Source organism: Drosophila santomea, unplaced genomic scaffold, assembly GCF_016746245.2.
Source record: "Drosophila santomea strain STO CAGO 1482 unplaced genomic scaffold, Prin_Dsan_1.1 Segkk83_quiver_pilon_scaf, whole genome shotgun sequence".
Taxonomy (NCBI): domain Eukaryota; kingdom Metazoa; phylum Arthropoda; class Insecta; order Diptera; family Drosophilidae; genus Drosophila; species Drosophila santomea.
Window position 1 is genome coordinate 295705 of NW_025319019.1, and position 26562 is coordinate 322266.

General features: G+C 40.4%; 1 protein-coding gene across 6 annotated transcripts in view; it reads left to right on the forward strand.

Annotated features, from left to right (window-relative positions):
* LOC120457843 (G protein-coupled receptor kinase 1) overlaps nt 1-26562 on the forward strand; it is a 155723-nt gene that overhangs the window by 17432 nt on the left and 111729 nt on the right. For 4 of the 6 annotated variants that reach the window (XM_039645354.2, XM_039645358.1, XM_039645356.1 and 1 more), the window contains exons 2-5: nt 12641-12717; nt 12774-12847; nt 12903-13004; nt 13061-13135. In XM_039645354.2, the coding sequence (XP_039501288.1) occupies nt 12641-12717; nt 12774-12847; nt 12903-13004; nt 13061-13135 (328 nt within the window). Of the gene's footprint in view, nt 1-12640; nt 12718-12773; nt 12848-12902; nt 13005-13060; nt 13136-26562 lie in introns of those variants that run through there. The other 2 variants (XM_039645355.1, XM_039645357.1) reach the window with 2 other exon arrangements.

Consider the following 26562-nt stretch of genomic DNA (forward strand, 5'->3'; position numbering starts at 1 on the left):
CTTCTTCTGTACGCACCGTACGGCGTCTCTGGGGATGCGAGTTATCAATAAGAGTAAACGCGGTGCGAAAACGGTCCATGGTTAATCGAATTAACTGCTCTGATGGACGATTTTGTCGACGATAAAATGGACGTAGTGCGCGATACGTATTCCGCACAGAACCATTATTTTCGAAATAAAATTGCACTATTTGCAAGCGTTGTTCAGGCGTGAGTCTATTCATGACGAATTGCCAAACCAAACTGAGAATAAATCACTTGACAGCTGTTAAATCGGTCGCCATCTTGAACAGTAATGCCAACTTAAAGTTCTATACCTCTAAAAAAAACACCCGTTATATCCCAAGCAGTAATCACAGCCAGGCACTTTTAGAACTTCCATCTGAACCCTGCCAGGTGTTTTTTCATTTTTTACCTCATCTGCAACACATCGAGCGGCCGTATAGGACCAACTGGGAAGGTTAAAAAAAAGTTGGGTTTGAACTACATTTTTTTTCGCCCCCTGGTAAACGAGCAAGACATTGGTCGGTTGCTGGAGTTTTAAAATCAACACTAGATGCACCTGCAAAAGCATTAAATCCAGCAGACGCCCACGTTGCAAGGTATATGCAAAAGAACAGATAACGTGGCGCAAAAAGTAGACTAAAGTTATTTGAAAAGTTATTTGAAAATGTTATGCTGTTGGCAAAACATGGACCTTTGAGCAAATTAACCACCTCACAACAGAAATTCGCTTTGCTTTTGAACTTCGTGAATATTGCCTAGCTATATACCCAGACGTTGTGTAAGCATATGGTTGGATGGACTTCTGTATATAATAATCAAGTTGCTGCTTCTAAAGACATACGCTTCAATAGTCTCATACCTGTACGAAAGAGTGTTCGCTGTAAGATGCAGTTCAAGCGATTGCACAATAGAAGCTGAATTGCCCCAAGGAAAGGGATCTGGGCTCAATCCTATACATGGCCACGCTATACATGTCTATACAATGTCTTGCAAATTTGCGCATACGAGTACATGAAGAAAAAGGCAAACAGATTAAGTTTTTATACCCGTTACTCGTAGAGTAAAAGGGTATACTAGATTCGTTGAAAAGTATGTAACAGGCAGAAGAAAGCGTTTCCGACCATATAAAGTATATATATTCTTGATCAGGATCAATAGACGAGTCGACCTGGCCATGTCCGTCTGTCGTCCGTATGAACGTCAAGATCTCAGGAACTACTAAAGCTAGAAAGTGGAGATTAGGCATACAGACTCCAGAGACATAGAAGCAGCGCAAGTTTGTCGATTCGTGTTGCCACGCCCACTCTAACACCCACAAACCGTCCAAAACTGCCACGCCCACACTTTTGAAAAATAATTTGATATAATTTTATTATTGTATTGGTCTTGTAAATGTCTATTGATTTTTGTATTTATTTATTTTTTTTTTTTGTATTGCGCGAGTCCCACGGCCACACCTCTTGCCCAACCGACCAAGGGGCGCTGCCGTGTATCGTATGGCTCGAATCGTGGGAAGATTGACGCGGTATAGAAGACAGTAAAGGAAGAGGAAATATATATATACTAGTAAGATTTAAGAATTTGATAAATACGTTCGTATTGATCTCTTTATTGAGATAATAGGATAGAATCTATTATAGTCAGAACATAATACTCTGTAGGGATCATGCAACTCATAGTTAGATCTACATTGATTTAAAATTAGAGGAATCTGCTTGGAACGGAGAAGTATAGAACCAAGTCGGTACTATCCACTTCACCACTAATAACGTTAAAAATAAAGACTGTTCCAAGCATTATGTTTAGGGTCCAGAAGAACACCAAGATCATCAACATGTGTTATTCTGTCCAAAGAGCAGCCACTTAAAGTGTAAGTTGCGTGCATTGAGTTGGCACGACAAAAGGTCATAACTTTACACTTAGAGCCATTTAAGTTTAATACGTTATATTGTAAGTCCAAATAGCGAGAAATGTACTTATACTGGAGACATAATTTTACATAAAGTAGACTCGAATGCTTTATTATTAAGGGGTCGTTAATAAATAAGGTTAAAAGGAGCGGACCTAGGTGGCTCCCTTGTGGGACACCGGATGTGACTCGAAAATACAAGAAAGATAATTTTTAAAGAGGACCCGTTGCGTCCTGCAATTTAGATACCTTAGAATCCAATTTAGGAGATCAACTGGGAAACCTAAAAAATCAAGTTTTTTTAATAAAAGTGAATATTTAACAGAGTCGAATACTTTACTAAAATCCGTATAGATGACATCTGTTTAAAGATTATTTTTGAAGCCCTGTACTACGAAGGAGGTTAGCTCCAGAAGGTTAGTAGTTGTTGATCTGCGTTTCATGAATCATGCTGACATGGTGATATAATTGACCTACAAAGGTGCTGCAAATAAGGAGTGAGAACGTTTTCAAAAAGCTTAGGGATAGCAGACAATTTGGAGATTCCTCTGTAACTGGTTGCATCCGATTTGCTGCCTTTTTTATGGAGAGGGTCACAAAGGACTCCTTCCATATTTGGGGAACTGTGTAGATTCCAGAGATAAGTTAAAAAGTTTTAGTAGATGCTTGCACAAGGCTTCCGCACAGAATCTAAGCACACAGCCAGGAATTCCGTCGGGACCTGGCGAATAGACAGGCTTAACTCGCTGAAGATCATAAAGCAGTGAGCTTTCGTTTAAAGTGGGACAGAATATTAAATTTGACTTTGATACCGCGTAAGAGTAAGGCCGTTCAGAATGAGGTAACGTAGAATATGTGGTTTGAAAAAACTTGGCAAATAGTTCGGCTATTGCCTGATCCGATGTTACCGAAGTATTTTCAAAAAATAGCGAGGAAGGGTAACGGGTTGTTTTGCGCTTAGTGTTAACGAAATTATAAAACTGTTTGGGATCCTGAGCGAACTGGAACTTACAACGGCTTAAATAATTCTTATAACGCGGTAAAATTTGACCGAGCACTTATATATTTAGAAAATATAGATTGAGAACCGGTATTTTTAAATTTTATATAAAGTCTGGACTTAACATTTCTTAGATACAAGGAGGTTTGTTAGAGGTAGACGGATAGTACATCGGAACACATGAGTTGAAAAATGATTTAATTGCATTATAAAAAAAATTTACGGCATCGGCTATTATTTTTTGCAAGAATAAAGATCGGACCAATTAAGTCAGATATAAAAAGATTTAGCCTCCGACAGTTGACTTAACTGGCCTCACTTTTATTACGGTACCTGTATCGATTGTCATCTCGAAAGTCGGATGGTACGGATCTTCTGTTTGACTAAGAGGTGCTACTCTAGTCAGAAACACACAAACGACCAAGAGAATTTCGAATATAATTAACGATATGTCGAGCAAGCCGTCAATAATGTCATGCTGTGCTGTAGGCAGAAGAATGTTCGACTGTTCTTCTGTGGACCACTTAGTGCCTGGTATATTAAAGTCACCAAGAACAACTAGTTGGTCCCTATCGGACAGTCTATTTGAAACGGATTGAATAGCGGACAAATGGTTTATATATTCAGGAAATTCAGAAGTCGGCGGAATGTAAGAGCTCGTAATATAAACATAGCTATCAGAAAATGACAGCTTTACGCATAAGAATTCTTAGTGACGGAACTCGTCAAAAAGTATCTCCTCTGACGTGAGGGTAGACATAACAGCAATTAGGACTCCACCTCCCCACCTGGAGGGACGATCATGCCTGTACACTGTGTCCATACCTGGGAAAACTTCAGAGATAAGTACATCCGGTTTTAACCAAGTCTCTGTAAACACAATAATAAAGGATGCAAAGGAAAGGCTATCTGAATACAAATTAGTTAGCTTACACAAGCCTCTCACATTTTGATAACAGATAGTCAGACTAGAGTTTAGTTTTTTGAAGATAAAGAGGTAGAAGTAGTAGAGGGAGATGGGGCAGTGATCTGGCTACGTGAGGGAAGTTTAATACCCAAGGGCCCTTTTTTTCTATTTTAAATCTTCGCTTCGAACTCTTTCACAACCTTACTATCCGGCCAAAAGTCGCCAGAACATATGGTCGAGAATAGCTCATTAGGGACAGTTATCTTGAAAGATGAGATGTCGCTAGCATAAGAAAAGTTAAATTTTTCCACTTTTATGTTGTCGGCTTTTGTTTTGTCTTGTATATAAGACAGTACATCAGATGATGTTTGATCAGGGGAAAGCCGAGAAACAAAAATTTGTTTCTTTAGTGGAACCACCGAAAGGGGTTTTGGAACTGCAGGTTGTATTTCTGAAGTGCCAACGAGTGCCGGTAGTCCGGCCTCAATATTCCTTTGTGGTGGTAAACTATTAGGGACGGGTGGAATCACCGGTTGAGAAACCAGTGCGAACAAAACGGAATCTGTAGCAATCCCAGGCTGGACTCCCTCCACAACGGATTTATCGGATTGCTCCGAATCTTGTTTAGCTGCCGATCTAAGCAACATTTGAGGGTTTGCTGCGATCGTGAACTGACTGCAGGTCATCACTTGTTCGGCCGTTGAAGCCAGCGCACTTAGTGTGCACCAATCTATCACATAGCCAACAAGTCATTTTTGACTGCTCAGGACTGACGGCATTTGTTATGGAAGCAGACAACATTGGATTCCATATTTAATTGGGTTTAGGCCACTGTACCAAAAGACAAAATCAAAAATGTACCGCAAGAGCGCCGTCTGCACTTTAGGATTTTGTGTGGGAGAGCGGGTACACCGTGCAGTTAAGTACAAAAACAACACCAAACAGCACAACGGACAACGCACAAAAGAGAGAGTAAGCAAAACGCAAAGGCAGAAAGAGAACAGATTGTATTAATTTATTAAAATAATACACAAATCACAAAAGATTCGAAAAATTTTTGCCACGCCCGAAGCTGCCACGCCCACACTTTTGAAGAATGTTTTGATATTTTTTCATTTTTGTATTAGTCTTGTAAATTTCTATCGACTTGCCGAAAGACTTTTTGCCACGCCCACTCTAACGCCCTTAAACCGCCAAAAACTGTCAGTGTAGAAGACTCTGCTTCGCACATCCACTAGCTGAGTAACGGGTATCAGATAGTCGGGGAACTTGACTACAGCGTTCTCTCTTGTTTTAAATATACAAAGCAACCCACAAGCTGATTAAGTTACGTACTGGGTATACATCTAGAGATATGGCTCTCCTGGCGTTAACGATTCACCTGAGACTAAAAGAGAGAATATACTGTCTTGAAAATTTTTACTCTTCCCTAAGCCTGGATTGAAAAGCTATTTTGTATAATTCCTTCCCAAAACCCATATGAACTTTTGGATCCGTAAATTTGTTTGAGATTATGGTTTGCATACTCATACGCTCAAAAACTGATTAACTTTATCCACGGACTCTTTTTAAAATGTATTTTTATACGTGCCATTATTTGTTTTGCAGATTTCTATCGATATGTGAAAAACATTGTGGCCAAACCCGCATAAAATGATTACACAGCTTAGTAATAATTATTATTATTTTTTTTTAATTCCTTCTTATTTCTCTCGGGAACTTAGGGCTTATACGAGAGCCTTCCATCTAACTCTGTTTTGTGCTGTCTGTTTAGAATTTTCCCATGTGATATTTATTTGGGCAAGTTCTTGTTGAGCGGTTCTTCTCCATGTTGCTCTTGGCCTTCCTACCCCCCTGCTTCCTTGGGGGTTCCAGTCCAGTGCCATCCTTACTATGCTACTAGGGTTTCTCCTGAGAGCGTGCCCTATTCACATGCATTTCTTCTTCCTTATTTGGGTGTGTATCGGGGGCTCGCACGTAACGCGCCACAGCTCTGTGTTGGCTATTCTGTTTGGCCAGAATATCCCACATATGATTCTCAGGCATTTGTTGCTGAAAACCTGCATTTTCTGCGTTACTTTCTTCGTTGCGAAGAATAGCAGTATTGGATTTCACACACGCATTATAGATCCGGAGCTTTGTTCGCCGGCTTATTTCTCTGTTTTTCCAAATGCGGTATAGTCTCCCAAAAGCTGAGCGGGCTTTGCCAAGGCGACTCGAGACATCATCATCCACTCCACCATTGTTGGATATTATGGTGCCAAGGTATGGGAAACTGTTGACGAATACGATTGGGTTCACATGTTTCCTTGGTTGGAGTGGTTGAATCGCATAGCTTGTGTTTTTTTTGCTACGTTTATCTCGAGCCCGACGCTGCTGGCTATCCTGACGAGGTCATCACTTTTCCTCTGTATATCGCCGAGTCTATGAGAGATAAGACAGATGTCGTCTGCATAGTCCAAGTCCTCAAGGTGTTTGGTGAGGCTCCACGTAATTCCGCGCTTGGACGAGCATACTTTGCTCATTAACTCGTCGACCACGATATTGAAGAGTAGAGTGATAGAGGGCATCCTTGCCGAATTCCGGTGTTCGTCTGGAAGGGTTCACTTGTTTTTCCGTTGTGCAGTACCGCCAAGTTGGCATCGTCATACATCACTTTGAGGTTCGCAGGTACTCCTTTCCTTGCAAGTGATCGCCATATTGCTGCCCTTTCAACTGAGTCGAACGCCTTCTTTAAGTCGATGAACAGGAGATATAGCGGGGCTCTCCATTCCACAGCTTGCTCGGTAATTATGCGTAGTGTGTTTGCCTGATCTACGCAACTCCTGTGTGGTCTGAAGACTGCCTGTTCGTCTCGGATTGTTGGCTCGATTTTTTCCTGGAGGCGTTCGTTCAGCAGTGTAGCTAAGATTTTATAGCTAGTGTTGAGCAGTGTTATTCCTCTCTAGTTGTTGCAGTCGCTAAGGTCGCCTTTCTTGGGGAGCTTCAAGATGATTCCGCTTTTCCAGGAGTCGGGTACAGTCTCGCCTTCCCATATGCGTGCGAAATGTGGATGCAGCGTATCAGCCATCAGCTGAGTGTCAACTTGAAGCAGTCCGGCTGGTATGTTGTCCTTGCCGGCTGCCCAGTTGCGCTTTAGCTTCTTTATTGCATTCGCAATCTCTCTTACATGCGGGGGTGTAGAGGGTATCCTGGAATTCCCACACGGTGGCGCAATGCTTCTATAGTCCGTAGCCACGTTTGGTGATGTGGTGTGGCTAATTCACATGAAGTGTTGACGCCATCTCCGGATTTGTGCATCATCATTGGATAATAGGTTGCCTTCTAGGTCTCAGACTGGCAGGTTCCGTCTGTGGTGGGTTCCGGCAATCCGTGCAATCTGCTGGTATAACGAGCGCATGTTGTTCTCGCCGGCTGCTCGTTCTGCGTCTGTCGCAAGTCTATCCAGTAGCGCTCGTTTGTCCTTTCTGGCCGCTCTTTTCACAGCTCTGCACAGTTCGCGATATTCATCACGATTCTGTGTGAGCTGGTCCGCCAGAGGCTTCAGATTGTTCCTCCTTCTAATCAGGTCCCAGGTCCCTTCAGATATCACGGCCTGCTTTTCCACGTTGTTGCAGCCCAATTATTTGCTTAGCTGCGGTCCTTAGCTGTCTGCCGGTGCGCTCCCAAGGGTGGTCTTCTAGGGGGATCAGTTGTTCCCGCAATGTGGACGTCATTCTCGTCCTCAGAGTGGAGTCGCTAAGGAGGTGCAGGTTCAGGGGGGGTGCTCGTCGGTGTTGGCTGTTATCAGTGTTCCTTGAGTAGTTGCGGTTCAACTTTATTTCAAGTTCTCCAATGACCAACTCATGATCACTGTCTATAGATGCTCCCCTTTTGTTCCGAACGTCCAGTAGTGAGTGTCTCCATTTCCTGCTAATGCAAATGTGGTCGATTTGGTTGCGCGTGTTACCACTAGGAGATGTGCAGGAGTATTTGTGGAGATCTTTGTGTGGGTATATTGTGCCGCCGCTGACCAGTTGGAATAGCTGGCAGAGTTCCCATAATCTCTCTCCGTTGTCATTGCGAGTCCCAGTACCATGTTGGCCCATGACAGATCTTAGTCCGGTGTTGTTGGGGCCTACTTTCGCATTAAAGTCACCATGAGGATGTTAATGTCACCTTGCCGCGTCTTGCTGAGGGTTGCTGTGAGACAGTATAAGTCGTCTTTGGCGTCTTCCGTCGGGGCATAGCATTGTATGATGTTTAAATGTCTAGCTCTACATCTGAAACTGGCTGTCTTGAGTCTATCAGAAATGGGTTCCCAGGAGTGCAGTGTCTTTTTTATGCGGTTGGACACATAAATCCCCACACCGTATCTGCTGCCTTCATTGTTGCCACTGTGTAGGACAAGATTGCTATTTGATGTTTTTGTTTCCCCACTGCCAGATCACTTCATCTCACTGATTCCAGCTATTGCAATATGGAGTCTCTCCATCTCCGCCTCAAACTGTGCTAATCTAGATGGTTCTCTCAGTGTTCTAATATTCCAATGACCAATTCGTGTCCGTTTTGATATGCCTATGGTCGTCATCGAATTTGGGGGGCCGTTTATGTTTAATTCTCTCGTTTCAGTTTCGGAAATCGGTTTAAAGTTTTCGACCGATCTTGCTAGTCGTAGAAAAGCGAACAGTCGGTTAACGTGCGTCAGGCCCTGCTGGGTGTTGTTGCTGTTTGCAGAACACAGGGTGCAGTTGGTAACTATGTGGGGGACCCCGTTTTACTCCATATAGCGGGGAGAGGGGGTGAAGTGGTTGGGCAAGAGTAAGCTGCCGAAGGTTATTGTATTAGGCATTATGTATGGAAGAATACTTTCTAAAAACTAGAAAAGTATATTTTTGAGAAGAATGTTTGTGTGGCCATGCTCTCGTCATGGGTGGGGTTTGAACCCACGACCTCGTGTTTGACAGGTAGTTGCGCTATCCACTACACCACGAGGTGTAATTATTAGAGCTTATCAATTTTTTCGCGTCAACATCAATGAAAAATAAGTTTAACTTTAAGATTTTATGCACTTATTCCTTAAAGAGAAAATACTATAAATAAGAGCAAGTTAGGTTTTTTTTTTCTTTTGGACCTCCTGGTACGTAATTTCTGGGAGGAATTTTCTGAGACGATTTAAAACATTCACTTCAGAATTATACTTCCACTAATGATTCTTGTAATCATATTTGTTTTTAACCCAGCTTTTTAACACTTTCCCTAAATTGGGGAATTAAATAATACCAATACCTAAGGGCAACAACGGGTTTAGACCTATAGCCATAACGTCATACATCTCGAAATCTTATGAGCACATAATAACTTCTTACTTTATTTTAGCTGGCATTTAAAAAAAAAGCATAGGTCCTATATTTTCTATTGTTTGTTTGGCCGGCTGTTCATTCTTGGCTGTAATTATCTCAGTATAATTGGCATTTAAGTTTAATTTATAATTTTTGATCCAGTTTACATACTTTTCAACGAATCTAGTATACTCGTATAGTAAAGTAACGGGTATAATGATGACATATGTATTGACAGCACAAGGGTACTAATATGCCTACATAAGTATTTAAACAAGCTGCTGAAATGGTCATCTAACAGTAAACAGGTTTTTAAGGAAATTCCCGATGATGATATTCGAACACCTTAAACTCGACAAAACGCTGAAAAACTAGTGTTGAAACGTTGGGTTTGCTCTGAATGTTAGAAAAGAAACAATTAAGTATATATTTCTAGCCGCAAGCTTACACCACTAATCGGTGGTAAACTCTGAAACAGCAAATTTATATGATGTATTAGGGCCTTTCGCCCATGTGGTGGTAAAGGCAATGATATTTGTGCAGACGCTAGACTTAGGTTTGGACGATGAGCTCCCACGCTAATCGCAATCCTTTAATTACAATGCAAATTCATAGGCACATATTTGACGGAAAAGTTTCACTCAATGAAAAAATACACAAATACGCAGCAGTGTATGCAAGTAGTACAAAAGGTAAGTACAAAATCAATTAAGTTTCGTCCGGTTGCTTTGTTCTAATTCACGAGCGCTGAACTAACGTACAGAGTGGGGAATGATTTACACCTGCCAAATTAAAAGGCAACAGGATATTTTTGGAAAGATTCAAAGGTAAAAGGCTATCCCATTATCAGGAGCTGCAAATGCGAAACAAATGGAAAAATATATGTCAAAACGTTAAGGAATGACGGCGAGTTCTACTACAAAAAGACAACTTGAAGGTGATGAATTAAGCAACATGATGGAGTGGTAAGGAAGACCCCGTCCGAGTATGAGACGTAAAACTTCATTAGACATATTTAAACGATCAGTAACTAATTTAGCTAGCGCCGCTTTTGAAGAGAGATATCCAGCTTATTTTATGAAGCAACGGTTACAAAAGAAATCCCATCACAAAAGAAAAAAGTTAAGAGTGCAGTACTCCCAATTTGCCTGGCGATCATAAAAGGTCTGGTAAGCCATTCCTGGCAGCGTATATTACTACTTGACATAGTGTGAAATGAAGCAAACTCTGTATTTGGCAAGCTTGATTCGAGATATGCTGCGGATATGAAAGGTCAAGGTCATAAATTAAGTCAGGTTGAATAGGAAGGTATTATTGATGGTATTTAAAAAGCAATCAATTATTCTTAACTGTACTAAAAAAGCAAGTCAGCATGAGAAATCTAGGTCAGCAGCAATAAACAATCAAGAAATAAAGAGGCAAATATCAAGGCAATCGAGACAAGCATTTGCCGTCCTAACAGCTGAGATAACTGTGCAAGCTGATTGCTAGCGTTCTTACTGACAGTCGCCATAGAACCGAACCATCAGCCTAATTCTAGTAATCTATAGATCCACTACAACAAACTCAGGATCATTTCCCGTCGAAGAAAATATTTACGATCTTTTCGGAAAATTTAATTCAACTGTAAAGAATTATGAATGTTTATGAATGAATACATATGTTTTAATCATACAGCTGTAGGTTGGAACGTCGTTGTGAATAATAGTGCGAATATAGTTACTATTTGAAATTCCATGTGATGTTAACCATTTGACAAACGATATAATATAAAGTTTAAGACTTATAGATCCATTATACTTTAAGCTGTGTGCAAATTTATACAGACTACAATACGACTTGAGGAAACAGGTTTGTTATCACTCTTCGCAGTTTGCACTGCGCTCAAATTGAACATTAATAACAGTACATTCAACACTATCACTCACATCCCTTAAGGCCACATACACCCTTTTTGGGCATGTAAAAAACTCTGCTGTGGAACAAGTGACAAAGACAATTCGAAAGATTACAACAAAATTGTCTGAATCGGACAAACTAACTCTTCTTCAAAAAAGGTTGGCGAAACTAAAGGAATCAGAGTGGTAAACTCAATAATAATATTTCACTATTTCCCTTATTCTGGGAGTCAATGGAATTTCCATGAAAATGTTTGGGGCGTATGACTGTCGAACTGCATTTTCCTCGTTCTTCAAAAGAAAGGACATTAATCGATTCATGATGCGACTTGTGTTTTATGAAGTATGACTAATTTCAAAAGTTGTGATGTGAATGAAGCCGTAGATAAACAAGCTCGTCACAGTATGTGTTGGCTATTGCGAGCTTGTGGCAGCGGAATGGTTTCTCGATTTCGAAGTAAATGGTATATGCTTTCCAGTGAATTTTCATGTAACGATGTGCAATCGGCATAATTGTCAGGTCAAACAGAGTCGACGGCTACAAATAGAGAGTCCATTGCGATATTCAATAGTATGTGCTTCACTGAAATTACCGTGATAAGATCTTTCTAAAACAAAATTACCTTCTTTTAGACCGACGTCCAAGACGATCGATATTCGAGAAACGAGTGCGGGAATGGTGTGATATCGGAGCCTAGTGATGCTCCCGTTAGGGACATCTTGCCTGTCAATCCAGAAACATTTTACACTATCACTAAATTAGAATATACACCAAGTTAGAATATACATATAAAAATACAATGTTCTACTTGCACATTATAATTTAATGTTACGACGGATAAGTCCATTTAATTAAAAACTGTTTGGTGACACCAGGAATCATATTTTGACTACCAGCAGTAAAAAGTTCTTGCGGGATTGAACTACATTCTGGCGGAGTACCACATTATGAGACCCAGTGATCTACAGCCAATTGCCTATTTAAATTAAGCTTTCATGATTATGGTCAACGCAGATGCGAGTGTACAACATTCCCAGCATCTGGTTCTGTTTATCTTTGACCAAAACAATTTTCATTAATCACGGCGCAGTCCCAAAAAAGACCGCGGAAGTAGCAAATTCGCCTCCCTTACTATTATTACTATTATAAATATTCTAAGTCTCCCTGACCTTCCACATTTTAGTGAACGTTACCCGGAATACATTCTAAAATTCGAACAGCAACTAACAGCAATGTTAGTTTTAAGTCAAAAAATTGTATTCTCTTTGTTGTTATATACAGCTGAATAATAAACACAATACCTCAAACGGCATTACTTAAATCTGGGTATTGGTCTACTAAGTTCCAAGGCAAGTAGTTTTAAAAAAACTTCTTTCACCATAAATATTAACAAATATACTACCAACTGGCGCAGCAGCTCGGCGGATACCCTTTCCCTATATAGCAGCGACGTGCCAGTTTCGTCGTCGATAGCTTTGCGATTTCGAGAATACAGATATCGAGACAGTAAACCTAACAGAGGCATTTATATATTGCCCTCATTAATTTAAACAAACTATAAATATTTGTTTGTACTAATCAACCAATCTTTTATTTCAGTGTTAGAAGTGTTATGTATAAATATTTGGAAAAAGAAGGCGAACTGAATTTTCATAAAATATTTAATGAAGTTTTGGGTAAGTATGAATCTACATATGTTAAAAAATTTGTAACTATATAAAACTATTCGCAGGCTATTTATTGTTCAAAGACTTTTGTGAAAACGACTCAGATGAACCTATACAGCAACTTAAGTTTTTTGAACAGGTGAAATACCTTTTTCTTATTGGAAGTTGTATTAACTCTTTCATTTTTTATTTAGATAAAAATTTTTGAAAAAACAGAATGTTATGATGAGAGAAAGAAAATGGCAAGAGATATTTATGACAATTTTATAATGGAGGAAATGCTGTCGCACACCTATGCAAGTAACCATTAATAAAAATTGACCAAATGTAATTTTTCAACTTATATTTATAGGAATACTCCAAACATGCTGTTGCGAGTGTCCAAAAATATTTATTAAAAAATGAGGTTCCGGTTGAGTTATTTGAAGTAAGCGATTTTATCAAAACAAAAAACTTTAATTTCATCAAGCAAATGCAATTAAATAATTCCATGGGTGGAATTGTGACGTTCGTTTGTTATGTGTGACGTTCTTATTTACTATACGAGCTTTTACTATACGAGCTTTTACTATACGAGTACGGGTATATTTACATTTTTTAATTATAATATTTTAACTAGTGGACACACCTTAATATAGTGGACACACCTTAATATATCATTTTTTACTTCTACTTGAATTTGGGTAAAATGGGCGCAGGCTGTGAGTAAACTAAAACCATATCTGATCCTGTTCTTTTAAATAGGGATCGGTTCAAGAAACATGAAGTCATCAATGTGTACTTTGTTATTTTTCAGAGTCTGGATGCGCATTTGAAGATTTTGTAGTTCATTAGTGTTATTGACAATCAAGTGCTTCAGCGGGACCACGTTCCATGTCTCCTTGTCATCTATAATTCGTAAACTGGGGAAGATAGACATTTCAGACGCTGTCGAAATTACTTTTTGAGGAGTAATTATTGTTGTATCCCCTAATATTGCTGTGCATCCTGCAGGTAGTTGTACAATGCCTTGATTGGGCAGTCTTATAACTTGATGATGTTTGTTGCATCTTATATTAGCTGTTGTATTCCGAAACAGTCTAAATAGCCAACGGTTGGATCCACTTATCTCTTTGATGAACGAATTGCCTTGGAATTCCATCATTTCGCATGAGTGTGCCTTGCTTGGTTTCAATGGAGATATTTCGCAAGAGTTATCATCCGCATTTTTCCATGCCCAATTATTTTCGCAAAGCCATGTTATCGAATCCTCTTGTCTGCATTGGTTAATTTCCATTTCAGACATTAGGTGATATGCGTTTATGTCTGTATTGAACGCAAAATATTTAGAATTCAATTTCGGAATAGGCTTTGTTCCGTTTGTCCACAGTGGTATTGGGATTACTTCAAAGATATCCGTTTCCTGATTGTTGTATATCGGCAATTTTGCTTCAATGAATAGGACATTATCCTTCAACATAGCTTGTGCCTTCATCAGTTTATAGATCAGTGGTAATTGTATAACTGATTTTCCACCCGGTAGCATTTGTTTTCGTCCTAATTTTTGCTTAACTTTTTCGAGCTCCTCCAGCATTTTGTTAGGCGCAATTAGTGTAGGATGAATTCTTCCTTCACAAATGTCCGTTACCATTGAGATCGCTGTTACTTGTAGGCTTTCTGCCTCTTCAATCCAGTTTCGCACTTGATTTGATAACATAAGGAATTAAATTGACTCCTTATATACCATAAAGTGCTCCTTCATCGTTTCTGCAATAATATTGACTTGTTGGGTCAGTTTTCCCAAATTCCGGTTTGTTTCTATCGTAGTTGCTCTTACTAATTCTTCCGTGGCATTGATGACAGAGGTCTGATTGTCAACATATTAGATACAAACATTAGATGTTTTTCGTTTTTTATGATCGTTAGCATATTTTCCTGTATACTATTTGCATTTCCGATATCAAAGAACAGTATAAACCTTTGCTTTCGGTTGGTACGGTGCCGTAGTATTTTGTCTTTTTCTTTTATGTTGTTAATTTTTGTCCGTATTGTCGTGCCGAAGAAATCGCAGAAGTCCTTGAAGTCTCCCATTTTTTTTGCAAACCAGGCGGGATTTTTCCAGGAAGTCCTCTGATTGTTTTATGACATCAAAATAGGCTTGCATGTCATAATAAAACAATAATTGCCAACTGGATGTAGCGACTTCAATTTTACCAATTTTGTTTACCATAACTGCAGCTTTTGCGTCGATGTCGTAAATTTTCCCAAGTTCTTTGGGAATTTCTTCCGAATTTTTTGTCGCAGTTGTAGCTTGCAATATCAATAAACAGCATAGCACAGTAGCTATGCTTCCAGTGCCATTCCTTTTGCCTTTTGGAACTCGCTGCCTAAGCTTCTTGTCCTTGCCTAGCTGGATTGACTCCGTTATAGATGGCGTTGCAGCTCCAGCTGGTTTTGCTTGGCTAACAGGAAGTTGACATATCTTGTTTAGCGATCTTTTTAATTCCCCATCGCTTGTTTTAATCGTGACTACCCGGACTTTATCATCTTGTCCTTTAGTCGTACTAATGATTCTTCCCATTGGCCATCTTGTAGGGTGAGTGTTCTCATGTTTTATAAGAACCAAGTGTCCCTCCATAAGATTTGGCTTTACTTGGCGCCATTTGGTTCGCTGTTGCAATGACACCAGATACTCCTCTTTCCATTTCTTCCAAAAATCACCTCTGATGCGTTGAATAAGCTTCTATCTATCCGAAGAGCTGATTGTCTTACTTTCGTCAAAATGTTCAGGAGCTCCAATTAGAGTTCTTCCCACCAGAAAATGACCCGGCGTTAATATTTCCTCACCATAGTTTTCGGACCTTACAGTGACTAATGGGCTCGAGTTTAGCACTGCTTCGATTTGACATAGCAGCGATGCAAATTCTTCATATGTAAAGCTGTTTTCACCAATAACTCGTTTAAGGTGATGCTTCACTGATTTTACACCGGCTTCCCATAAACCTCCCATGTGAGGGCTTCCCGGGGGAATAAAGTGTCACTTGATGCCTTCTTTTTCTAGTGTAGGTGCTAACTCATTGTTGTTTTTAATGGCAGCTACAAATTCTTTGTCCAATACTCTTGAAGCTCCTACGAAGTTTGTTCCATTATCTGAGTATATGTTCTCACTCTTGCCTCGTCTTGCAGAGAACCGTCGAAGAGCCTCCAGGAATTTGTCTGACGAAAGGTCGCTAACAGCTTCCAGATGTATCGCTTTTGTTGCCATACAAACAAATACACAAATGTATCCTTTATACGTTTTTTGACCTCTTCCCTTTGAGCAGCGAATCTGGAACGGTCCGGCGTAGTCGATTCCAGTATTTTGAAACGAGTAATCAGCCGTTACTCGATAAACTGGTAAATTTCCCATCAGTTGACTGGACATCTCTTGCTTGTATCGTATGCATACAATACATTCCCTTAAATATTTCTTTAAGGAATTTTGTATGCCAAATATCCAGAACTCCCTCTGAATATAAGTTCTCATAATGTTAATTCCGCCATGCAGAGTTTCTTTATGAGAATACTTTACAATTAACCAAGTCAAATGTGACTTATCCAGTATAATTGGATGTTTTACATTATACGGTATAATTGCGTTTTGTAGTCGTCCACCAACTCGAAGTACGCCATCACTATCCAAAAACGGATTTAGCGCCTGCAACTTACTCTTTGGGTCTAAAGGTATGTTGTTTTTGAGTAGTCTGACTTCGTGTCCAAAATCTAGCTGTGGTTGTATCTTTACCACAGCAATCTTCGATAGCTTTAATTCCTCCACCGTAAGATGTGACGGCTGTTGCGATTTTCCTCTCATCTTTGTTATGAAGCGTAATGCATACGCCATTACTCTAAGAAGTTTGTCGATCGATGAATACTTCGATAAAAGATAGTTTTGCAGATATTCGGATTTTATCAATACCACAACAATTTCCGATTCCTTTTGAGTTGGCCAGTGTTGTGCATCTATAGATAGCCACTCCACCAAATTTCGCAGATTTTAAGAGCTTGCGGTGATATCCCTCTTGAAGCCACGTCTGCTGGATTTTCTTCCGATTTAACGTAATTCCATTTGACATTGGGAATTAGTTTATTGATATCTTCCACTCTAGTTCTGACGAACTTATCTTTGCTGCGCTTGTTCTGTATCCAAGCAATAGTAATTTGCGAATCACTCCATGCATGCGTTGTAATCTTGTTGCTCCATATAGCCTGCACTTTCGCTAATAACTTTGCTAGTAAATGCGCAGCACATAATTCCAACTTTGGAATTGTTTTCCTGTTTTTTATAGGATTTACTTTGCTTTTTGCTGCTAGCAAAGTAACTCTGTCGCCTACTTTTGTATACACAGCCGCTGCATATGCTTTCTCTGATGCATCGCAGAATCCATGTAGCTCCAAAATACCTTTGGAGCATCCAGTCCAGCGTGAAATGCTAATTTCTTCTAAATCTGATAGACCTTTAGCATATTCCATCCACCAGTTTGCTAAGTTGAATTCCAATTCAACGTCCCAAGTCATCGGTAACTTCCACAGTTCCTGAATGAAACATTTGCCTTGAATCGTTACAGGTGCCAACCATCCCAGTGGGTCGAAAATTCTGGACAACTGTGATAACACTAACCGCTTTGTTATGCGTGTTAGCATTGGGTTTTCTGCCGAAAACGTAAATGTATCCTTCTTCGGATCCCATTGAAGTCCTAAGGATTTGATCGATTCATTCTTCTTAATGCAGATTTTCTCCGCAGCAGCGTCGTCCTGAATGTCGGATAAAATACGTTCGTCATTTGCAACCCATTTTCGCAGATGCATGCCGGCCTTCTCCATCACTTGTCTCAATTTCCTTTGAAGTTCATAGCACTCGTTGACTGTGTCTCCACCAGTTATGAGGTCATCCATATAATTGTTTCTGCTAAGACGCTATCCTCTTGGCAAAACCGATCTGCCAGCTCTCGTATACATCGGACTGCTAAGAAAGGTGCTGCCGAGGTGCCATAAGTTACGGTTGTTAACTTAAACTCACTGATCGGCAATTTTGGATCATCTCTCCATAGGATATATTGGTATTCTTGATCTTTCTCAGCAACCTTTATTTGGCGATACATTTTTTCAATGTCAGCTACCATAACATATTGCCGCTTGCGCAATTTAATTAGAATATCGAATATATTCCATATGTCCCATCTTAAGGTATTCTCTCATGAATTCGTTGTATGCAGCCCAGTTCTTTGGGTTTCTTTGAAACTTCTTTTCCATTTGCATAAGCCTTGCCATTGCCTGTTTGCGAGAGTCCCCCAGCTTTGCCTCTTGGTGGAATGGAATTGAAACCACAAATCTGCCTTCCTCGTTGATGACAGTTGTTTCTTGGAATTTTCTTTCGCATTCTGCATTGTCTGTAATCGTCTCATCGGCTTCATCTTCCAATTCCCAAAAGCGATCCAGGTCCTTTAGATTTATTGTTGTAGTGACACTTATAATTTTTTGCTGCTTTGCAGCTCGAGTTATATTTCCGGACACAATCCATCCAAATTTGGTTTTTTGTCCCAAGATTCCATTTACGGTTTTTATTTTCTCCATCATAATCAGAGGAAATAGATCCACACCTATCACCATGTCAATTCTGCTTGGCTCGTTGAATCGTGAATCTGCTAGCCTGTAGCCCTTCCACTCTTTGTTGATATTAATATCAAAGTGTGTTGGTGTGTATGGAGTGTTGGTAAAACCAATGCTTCCGCTGATGCTTTGAAGCTGCTTTGAATTTTTGGTTTGATCGTCAGGTGGACAATTTTTTTTTGATAATTGAGTAGTCTGGGAGATACCTTCGACCTCTATAGTACTTCTTACTCTGGGAATCCTTAATATTTGTGCTGCTTCCTCTGAAATCAGCGTCTTCTGGGATCCACCGTCAATAAGCGCCCTCAACTCGTTGTAACCTCCAGCTTTGTTTTTCACTAAAACAACAGCTGTAGCGAATAGTGTGTCTTGGCCTTGCTTTAGGCTATTGCTGTTGATACTGCGTTTTGTGTCTTCATGAAGAAGGCTGTTGTGTCTTTCCTTTCTGCAGTCGATAGCATTATGCTTTCCAAAACATCTAAAGCACATGCTGTTCTTTTGAACGAATTCTTTTCTTTTTTCGATTGATTGTGCTCTGAATTTGAGGCACTTTATCATATAGCCATCCTTAGAGCAAAAGGCACACGATCTAACTTGCACTTTTCTTGTAGCAAGCTGAGCAGTATTTTTGGTAATGGCATTTACTGAGTTGTATTGTTGCTCAATAAACTCCAGTACATCTTGTAAGGACTGTATATCTCTTGCCTTTTGTACATGCTGTTCATACAGCTGCAAGGCTTCTGGCGAAAATTTCCGCAGCAGAATTTCTGCTAAAATTACGTCAGCTGTGCTTCCTATTTTTCCTTTTTGCTTTATGATAAATATGCTCTCGGTCGCAGTATCTAAGAACTTCCCTCAATTTTTCTCATCATGGGGCAGCAAGCACTCCAGTTCCATTAATTTGTTGAAGTATTGGGAGAATATTTTTCTGCTATTCTCATAGCGTTTGCAGATAAGCTCCAACGCTGCTGCATAGCTAGCCGCTGATCCTGTTATCAAATGGCTAACCACCATTTAAGCTTCTCCTTTTAAGCAGGCTCTTAAATATCCCAGCTTCCTTGTGTTGCTGAGATCCTTCCTGCTGTCTATTAGTTCAGAGAACAGCTCGTAAAATGTTGGCCATTCCTTCGCATTTCCATTGAACGTTGGAAGGTCCACTTTTGGGAGTTCTGGCACGTCGTAGTTGGAACTTTTGAACTTCCTCTGAAGTACCATTTCTAGTGCGGCAACATCAGATTGCAGAATGTCTGCCTCATCTTGATCAAAGGCAGTTCTGTCATACTTGTTTTCAAGCAGTTTCAGTGTGTCCGTCACGTTGGACCAATGACTTTTCATCATTGCCAGCTGCTTGACTAGTTCAATCTCACTTGAACTATCCAGGGTTTCGTAGATTAGGCTCATCTGTTGCCTCACCCTGTCCGCTCTTCTGTCCACCAGTTGAACCAGTTTATCAACTGGACTGGAGCTCCGAGCTGATGCGGTATCAGATAATTTTGATCCACTTGGTATATTTATCTCTTCAAGTGTTTCTACCTTTAATGGCGACTCCTTGTAGGCCTTGACAGCATCCATAGTTTTAATAAATATTTTATCATTAAAATATTGATGATCGCCAACTCCCAATTTTACCAGCGCATTGTTGTTAGTAGTAAATTGGTCTACCAACGCTTCTATTGCTGGTATAGATGCCTTGTCCTTGATGGCTTGCAGTATTTTGTTCTGCAGCACTCCTTGGTCTTGCATCAATTTCACAGATCTTTCCGACAACATCTTGGGAAAACAATCACTGTGACTTGTGCTTCCTGCTTGTATTCTTTGGCGTGATCCGTTGGAGGACTTTTTGATTGGTCGCCCAGTTGACCTAGCTGTGCCTCGACTCACAGCTGATTGATCAGCCAAGGAAAAGCAAGAACACAATGTTTCACCTTATAGTCCTAGTACTTTAAGGCGTGGTCTTTTATTCTGTGTTTCTTACCACAGGTGGGGGAAAGGACAGAATCACTCGAATAACCTTGCTCTTTTTACTTTGAAGTGCTGGTTTCTTCTTCTGTGTTTCTTACCACTGGTGGGGGAAAACAACAGAATTTTTTCGAAGGACCTTGCTCTTTTTACTTTGAAGCGCTGGTTTTTTCTTCTGTGTTTCTTACCACTGGTGGGGGAAAACAACATAATTTCTCGAAGGACCAAAATGTTTACACTATAAACTAATGCGTACACTTAATGAGTTCAATTCGGGTGCTTGAATCTAACTGACTCGTTACTGCGAGGGCATCGCCTTTTATTCATTCTTACATAGGTTCTTATCATCTAATTATATAATGCAGCGCTTGTAAGACGCTGCAGTCTGCGTTGGTCAATGCAGATGAGATTTATCTTAAATCTATGTTTGTGGCCTATGACCGCGCTAGTCACCTCCCTCTTGATCATATCTCTTGACACTTCGACAATAGACCACTGCAATCGTACTTATCTGTAGTTGCCACTTATGTTGTCCCGTGCCATGTTTATTGCAGCCCATAAATAGAACGTATTTATAGTTTGTCTACTTATCATGTCTAAACACATCTTTAGACAGATAGACATTCTTTCGTTTGACAGTGTACAGGTAATTGGAATTACCCTCATTTACCACGTCATTAACCGTCCCTCTTCTTTCACAATCCGCCGTGATCGCTTTACCAATTACATGTCGTTGTTATATTGTCCCTAGTTTCCATGTCCAGTGCTGCCCATAGTCTGATATATCCATGGATATCCCTTTCGATTTCTCCAATCCGAGTGGTTCCGGTGTTGCAGACCGCCAAAGGTGATCCCCTGCGGTTTCGTGTGTAAATTCCGCCATTATGTTTACCTTTTTAGAATTTTTCTAGCTCCACCATGTATCGATGGTTCTTTGCTACAGTGGCCGACCCTGCTGAACCACTTACGGCTTTAAGTTGCTCCCTCTTCAGAGGCCTGCGGAAGGCTTGCGGCGTCATACCTCTGCTTGATATCCTTACCATCTACGTCCTTTTTCTTCCTGCGTGTGATCGGTCATTTTCAAACGCCTTGGCCTTTAGGGCTCTCGCGTCCACACTCCGACCCATCTTCAGACGATACCGTTTGCCGCCATTGTCGGCGGCCACGTCCACGATATCGACTGCTAGTGACACCATGTCGATTGGCCGCGACTGTACAGTTGCACCTGGTCGATCTCCCGTCTCTAAGGAGACTACCGCTTAACGTGTCCTCTAGCTCATTTGCCACACCTCGTCGGATAGCTCCACATCCGGGATTTCTACTCGGTCTCCTCTGGTTTTGCAGAGGATGGGAACGCCTAGGGTGATGCCAGTAGCTGGAGATAGGAATCATTAATCCATTTCGCCCCTGGTTGTTCCCCGACCGCGCACCTACATATTCGGTCCAATGCTATTTTTGTATTTCGCCTCTCTTAGCTTTTTCAGGATATAATTTTTCATAAGCATGGGTTATGCGTTCCTCACCTCTTTTTTTATCACGATCACGATGATCACGCGAACGGGACATGATTTGAAGTAGCTTGTCGATCGGGACGTTGATTTCGCTTTGAATCGCAGTGTTATTTGAATGGTGCTGTTGCTTAATTGGCTAATCAAGACCGCCACCGACAGTCTGTCGCGCGACAAGCTTTGACTCTACGCCCTCGCCGGTATCGTCACACTTAGCACTGCGAAATCCATTCTCGTCCATATATTTTTTTTACACCACAGTACTAGGGCGTCTATGATTTTTCGAAGGTACCGCCCGTTTGTTATTTGTATCTTCAAACTCTTCAACCGCTTCGGTCAACGTCGACAGGGAATGCAGTTGGAGGGAATAGTAGGGTCCGATAGCAGATCTCATTTATACGTTACAGATTTTCATTGTAGTTATGCTCTGGGACCGCATCAGGGTTTGCGTAGTATTTGTCCTTGTCCCTGATTTTGCAGATGGACTTCTCCTGCCAGCATCGTCATAAAGCATTCATAAAGCGAATGCTGTTGGCTATGAATAATTTTTAAAGCATTGCTCTGGGTTTCATGTTCAGACCGTGTTTCATAGCTAACTACTTGACCTGATCCAAACGCTTCGCCGACCAATAGCTTTGCGAACGTCATAACAAAAGTTCCATTCCAAGGATTTTTATACCCGTTACTCGGAGAGTAGAAGGGTATACTAGATTCGTTGAAAACAGGCAGAAGGAAGCGTTTCCGACCATATAAAGTATATATATTCTAGATCAGGATCAATAGCCGAGTCGATCTGGCCATGTCCGTCTGTCCGTCCGTCTGTCCGTCCGTCTGTCTGTCCGTATGAACGTCAAGATCTCAGGAACTACAAAAGCTAGAAAGTTGAGATTAAGCATACAGACTCCCAAGACATAGAAGCAGCGCAAGTTTGTCGATTCATTTTCCCACGCCCACTCTAACCGCCCAAAACTGCCACGCCCACACTTTTGAAAAATGTTTTAATATTTTTTAATTTTTGTATTGGTCTTCTAAATTTCTATCGATTTGCCAAAAAACTTTTTGCCACGCCCACTCTAACGCCCACAAACCGCCCAAAGCTGCCACGCCCACACTTTTGAAAAATGTTTTGATATTTATTCATTTTTATATTGGTCTTTTAAATTTCTATCGATTTGCCAAAAAGCTTTTTGCCACGCCCACTCTAACGCCCACAAACCGTCCAAAGCTGCCACGCCCACACTTTTGAAAAATGTTTTGATATTTTTTCATTTTTGTATTAGTCTTGTAAATTTCTATCGATTTGCAAAAAACCTATTGCCACGCCCACCCTAACGCCCACAAACCGCCAAAAACTGTCAGTGTTTAAGACTCTCCTTCGCACTTCCACTAGCTGAGTAACGGGTATCAGATAGTCGGGGAACTCGACTATAGCGTTCTCTCTTGTTTTTGAATATTCTCGCGGTGATGTCACGACTGGCACAAGTTACTTCTTGTTTCCTTGTCCAGAATAATCACTAACTGATTTCTCATAAAAAATTCCTTTTTAAAAATACAAAGTTCGAATATAACACTGTGTTACAAAAGTATGCTCCTATTTAATTACATTGACGGGGAGCAAAAAAAGGTTAAATTAGGATGCACATGCTACTTATGTGGTGTCACACCAAAATCCCTGGAGCAAGGTTTTTTGACGCCAAGGACACGTACACGAAAATCTTCTCAAAACCGTCGGCAAGTGTAACCCAATTTTTTCATTTAATTACGATTTCTACTTAAATTACCTACTCCATTCATGTAATTGCTGAACTCCTTCATGTTACCACCATAATCAGGTATCTTCTTAATTTGTACAAGGAATTGTCCTATGTGGTTCTCGGACAGCTGCATTGTTGGGCTTGCCATTTTATCTATTAATACATTTACTTACAATTGAGTGTTTATTGACCGATTTTGAATTTTATGATTTCATAGTGGTTTCTTATTATTATTACCAGACTACAAAAGGACGTCCAAAACACGAACTACATTTTTTACATGGATGGCAGTATTCAGACGGGCACAAAAAAATAAAGACGAACTTTTTTTAATTAATTATAATTATTAATAACGCTCTTTTATTAGTTTCTTATATCTTTTATTCGAAGACTAAATGAATATATTAGATTCGTTGATGAGTATGTAACAGGAAGAAGGGATTGGAGTCTATAATTATACAGTTTTTTCCGTTTTTGTTTATATCCTATCACTACTAATTTGGCCTTTGTATTTTTTTTGTTGTGTTTTGTGTATTTTTTTTTTTTTTTTATTTTTTTATTATTTTGATTTATAATTTTTTAATTAATATTCTAATTCCTATATATGTTTCCCAAAGGGTCTTGTGAAACGTTTTCGGTTGGTGGTCTCTAACTTTTAATGTGAGACTTGTGTACTATTTTCGCTGATTTGGTTTTTACCGTGACTTTGCATCCGCCTTGTACTTTTTCTGGTTTGAATCGAGGTTTGTCGTTTCTTTTGATTTGCTTATTGGAGACATACACGGTATCCCCCCGATTATAGTTAAGCGGCTAAGTTCGATGTCTATTAAGCCTATCAGTTGCCACTTTCTGTTTGTGTAGGAGCAATCCTTTTATGTCCTCTAACGTTTGTTCCTCACAATTAATAAGTCCCGGATAATTTATTCTTGAAGTTATATCAAAAAAGATGACTGGTTTGGGATTTGTCAGAGTTGTTGTATCTGTGTACAGCAATAAATACCAACTCAGTTATCCTGAGGCTTTTTCAAAGGATTGTAGCTGCGTCGCTGCTAATATAATTCAAATTTGGCACGGTGAGGCAGAGCAGGCCCTTTTATTATTGGACACTATCGTTTCCGGTGCTGTAAAATAATGGAGAACTTCGACCAGTCTCTCGCGGAGATGTACTGATGATTTTGACTCTTTTGGAAATAGTTTGGCGAATTTGGAAAAGTTATCAGTGCAACTGAGGAATCTGAGTTTTTCGATCATAAAAAGGTCGATGTGTAGAATTTCGCATGGATAGGTAGGAATAGGGGTCAGTTGAAGCTCCGGTTTGACTGGATGCCTATCGTACTTCAATATTTTACAGGTCTGGCAGGAAGAGACCAGTTACTTGATGCGGCAGGCCATTCTGGGAAAATAGTATTTTTCTAATATTTGCACTTTCATTTCTTTCGGACTTCTGTGAGCTCTCGGATGTTCGGTATTTATTACTCTACACATCTCCTCTTCATCTGCCAGATCCCCCAAGAAGTTCTGGCTGCATCACTCTTGCAGCACTCTGCAGCACTCTAGCTTCAGATACTCTTTTGGACAAGGTTTTAAGTTTGGTTTGGAATTGAGGGGGATCAAGTGGCGCACATAACCCGTGTGTGGGGTTTCGCGAGCATATTCTTGCCTGTTAGGGTCAAACACGAGCTGATTCCTTAATACGTTAATGGGTGCCTCCACGTGGGGAATCCGATCAGATGCGTCCTGAAGTGCGCTGTGGACGGTAGCAACAAAGTCCGTTGCTGAAGTTGAGGCTGCGTCGCTGCTAATATAATTCAAATTTGACACAATGCGAGAGAGGGCAACGGCAACCACATTGGATTTCCCTGGATTGTAGATAAGCTCGCAGTTGTACTCCTTTATGCGTGCCTTTCATCGCTTTAATTTTGCATTATGATTCCTATTACCCAATGAAAATGGTTTGTGGTCGGTTAAAACTTTAATGGATCCCGCCCCATATAGGTAGGATCGTAAATTCTCAATGGCCCATACTATCGCAAGCATTTTCTTCTCATTTACTGCATAGTTTTCTTGGGTTTTGTTCAGAGACCGCGAAATATACGCGATTGGGCGATCTTTCCCGTTGTCTTTTTGAGAGAGATCATAATTAGAGACATCTGTAGTTAGGTGGAAAGAATTATTGAAGTCTGGGAAAGATAAATCCTCTGAGGAAGAAAGGATGTTCATAAAATCGTCGAAGGCCCTTGTGGCTTCCTCGTCGAGTGAAATTGAAATACGTTTGAATTGGGACGCTATGACCTGAGCATGATCCCCCCTCGTAAATAAATTTCCTATAAGAGGAAATCATCCCTATGAAGCTCTTGAGTTCTTTCAGGTTGGCGCGGGGCATTTCTCTTATAGCTTTCACCTTTTTCCCATCTGCTCGGATCCCGTCCGATGTTACTAGGCAGCCCAGAAATTCCACCTGGTTGTGTAGAAACTGTGTTTTTTCTAAATTTACTTGCAACTTGGCCTGTCTCAATTTTTCAAATACATCGCGCAGATTGCGCCAGTGAGACTCGTAGTCTTTACTGAATTATTACTCCGTTTTGACTTGTTGCCTACAAGGTACGGTTGCCACACAATTCACTAGGCGACCCTTTTGTGCTGGTAACACAGGGGGTTTCCAGTAAATTACTCACACCATACATCATACTATAAAATTCATTTTATATTGGCGACACTTTATTGCCCCTGAATCGAAATCACCGCGGCAGTTCGGACACTTCTGAACCCTATGTGAACCCGAACGCACTGAGAGTATCTCTCTCAGACTCTCCCTATTGCAAACGCCTTCAAGCTCTGTAGCTACCAGCACAGTAATCTCAATATCTACTGCAACTGCACCTATAGAAACAACAATAACAACATCAACCCTATGCACAATACCGATAGCGGTGTACGTTTCTGCTGAACCATCAAAACCCAAAGCAAGTGCACTCACATCGACTCTTGAAAGCAAAAGCGGACAA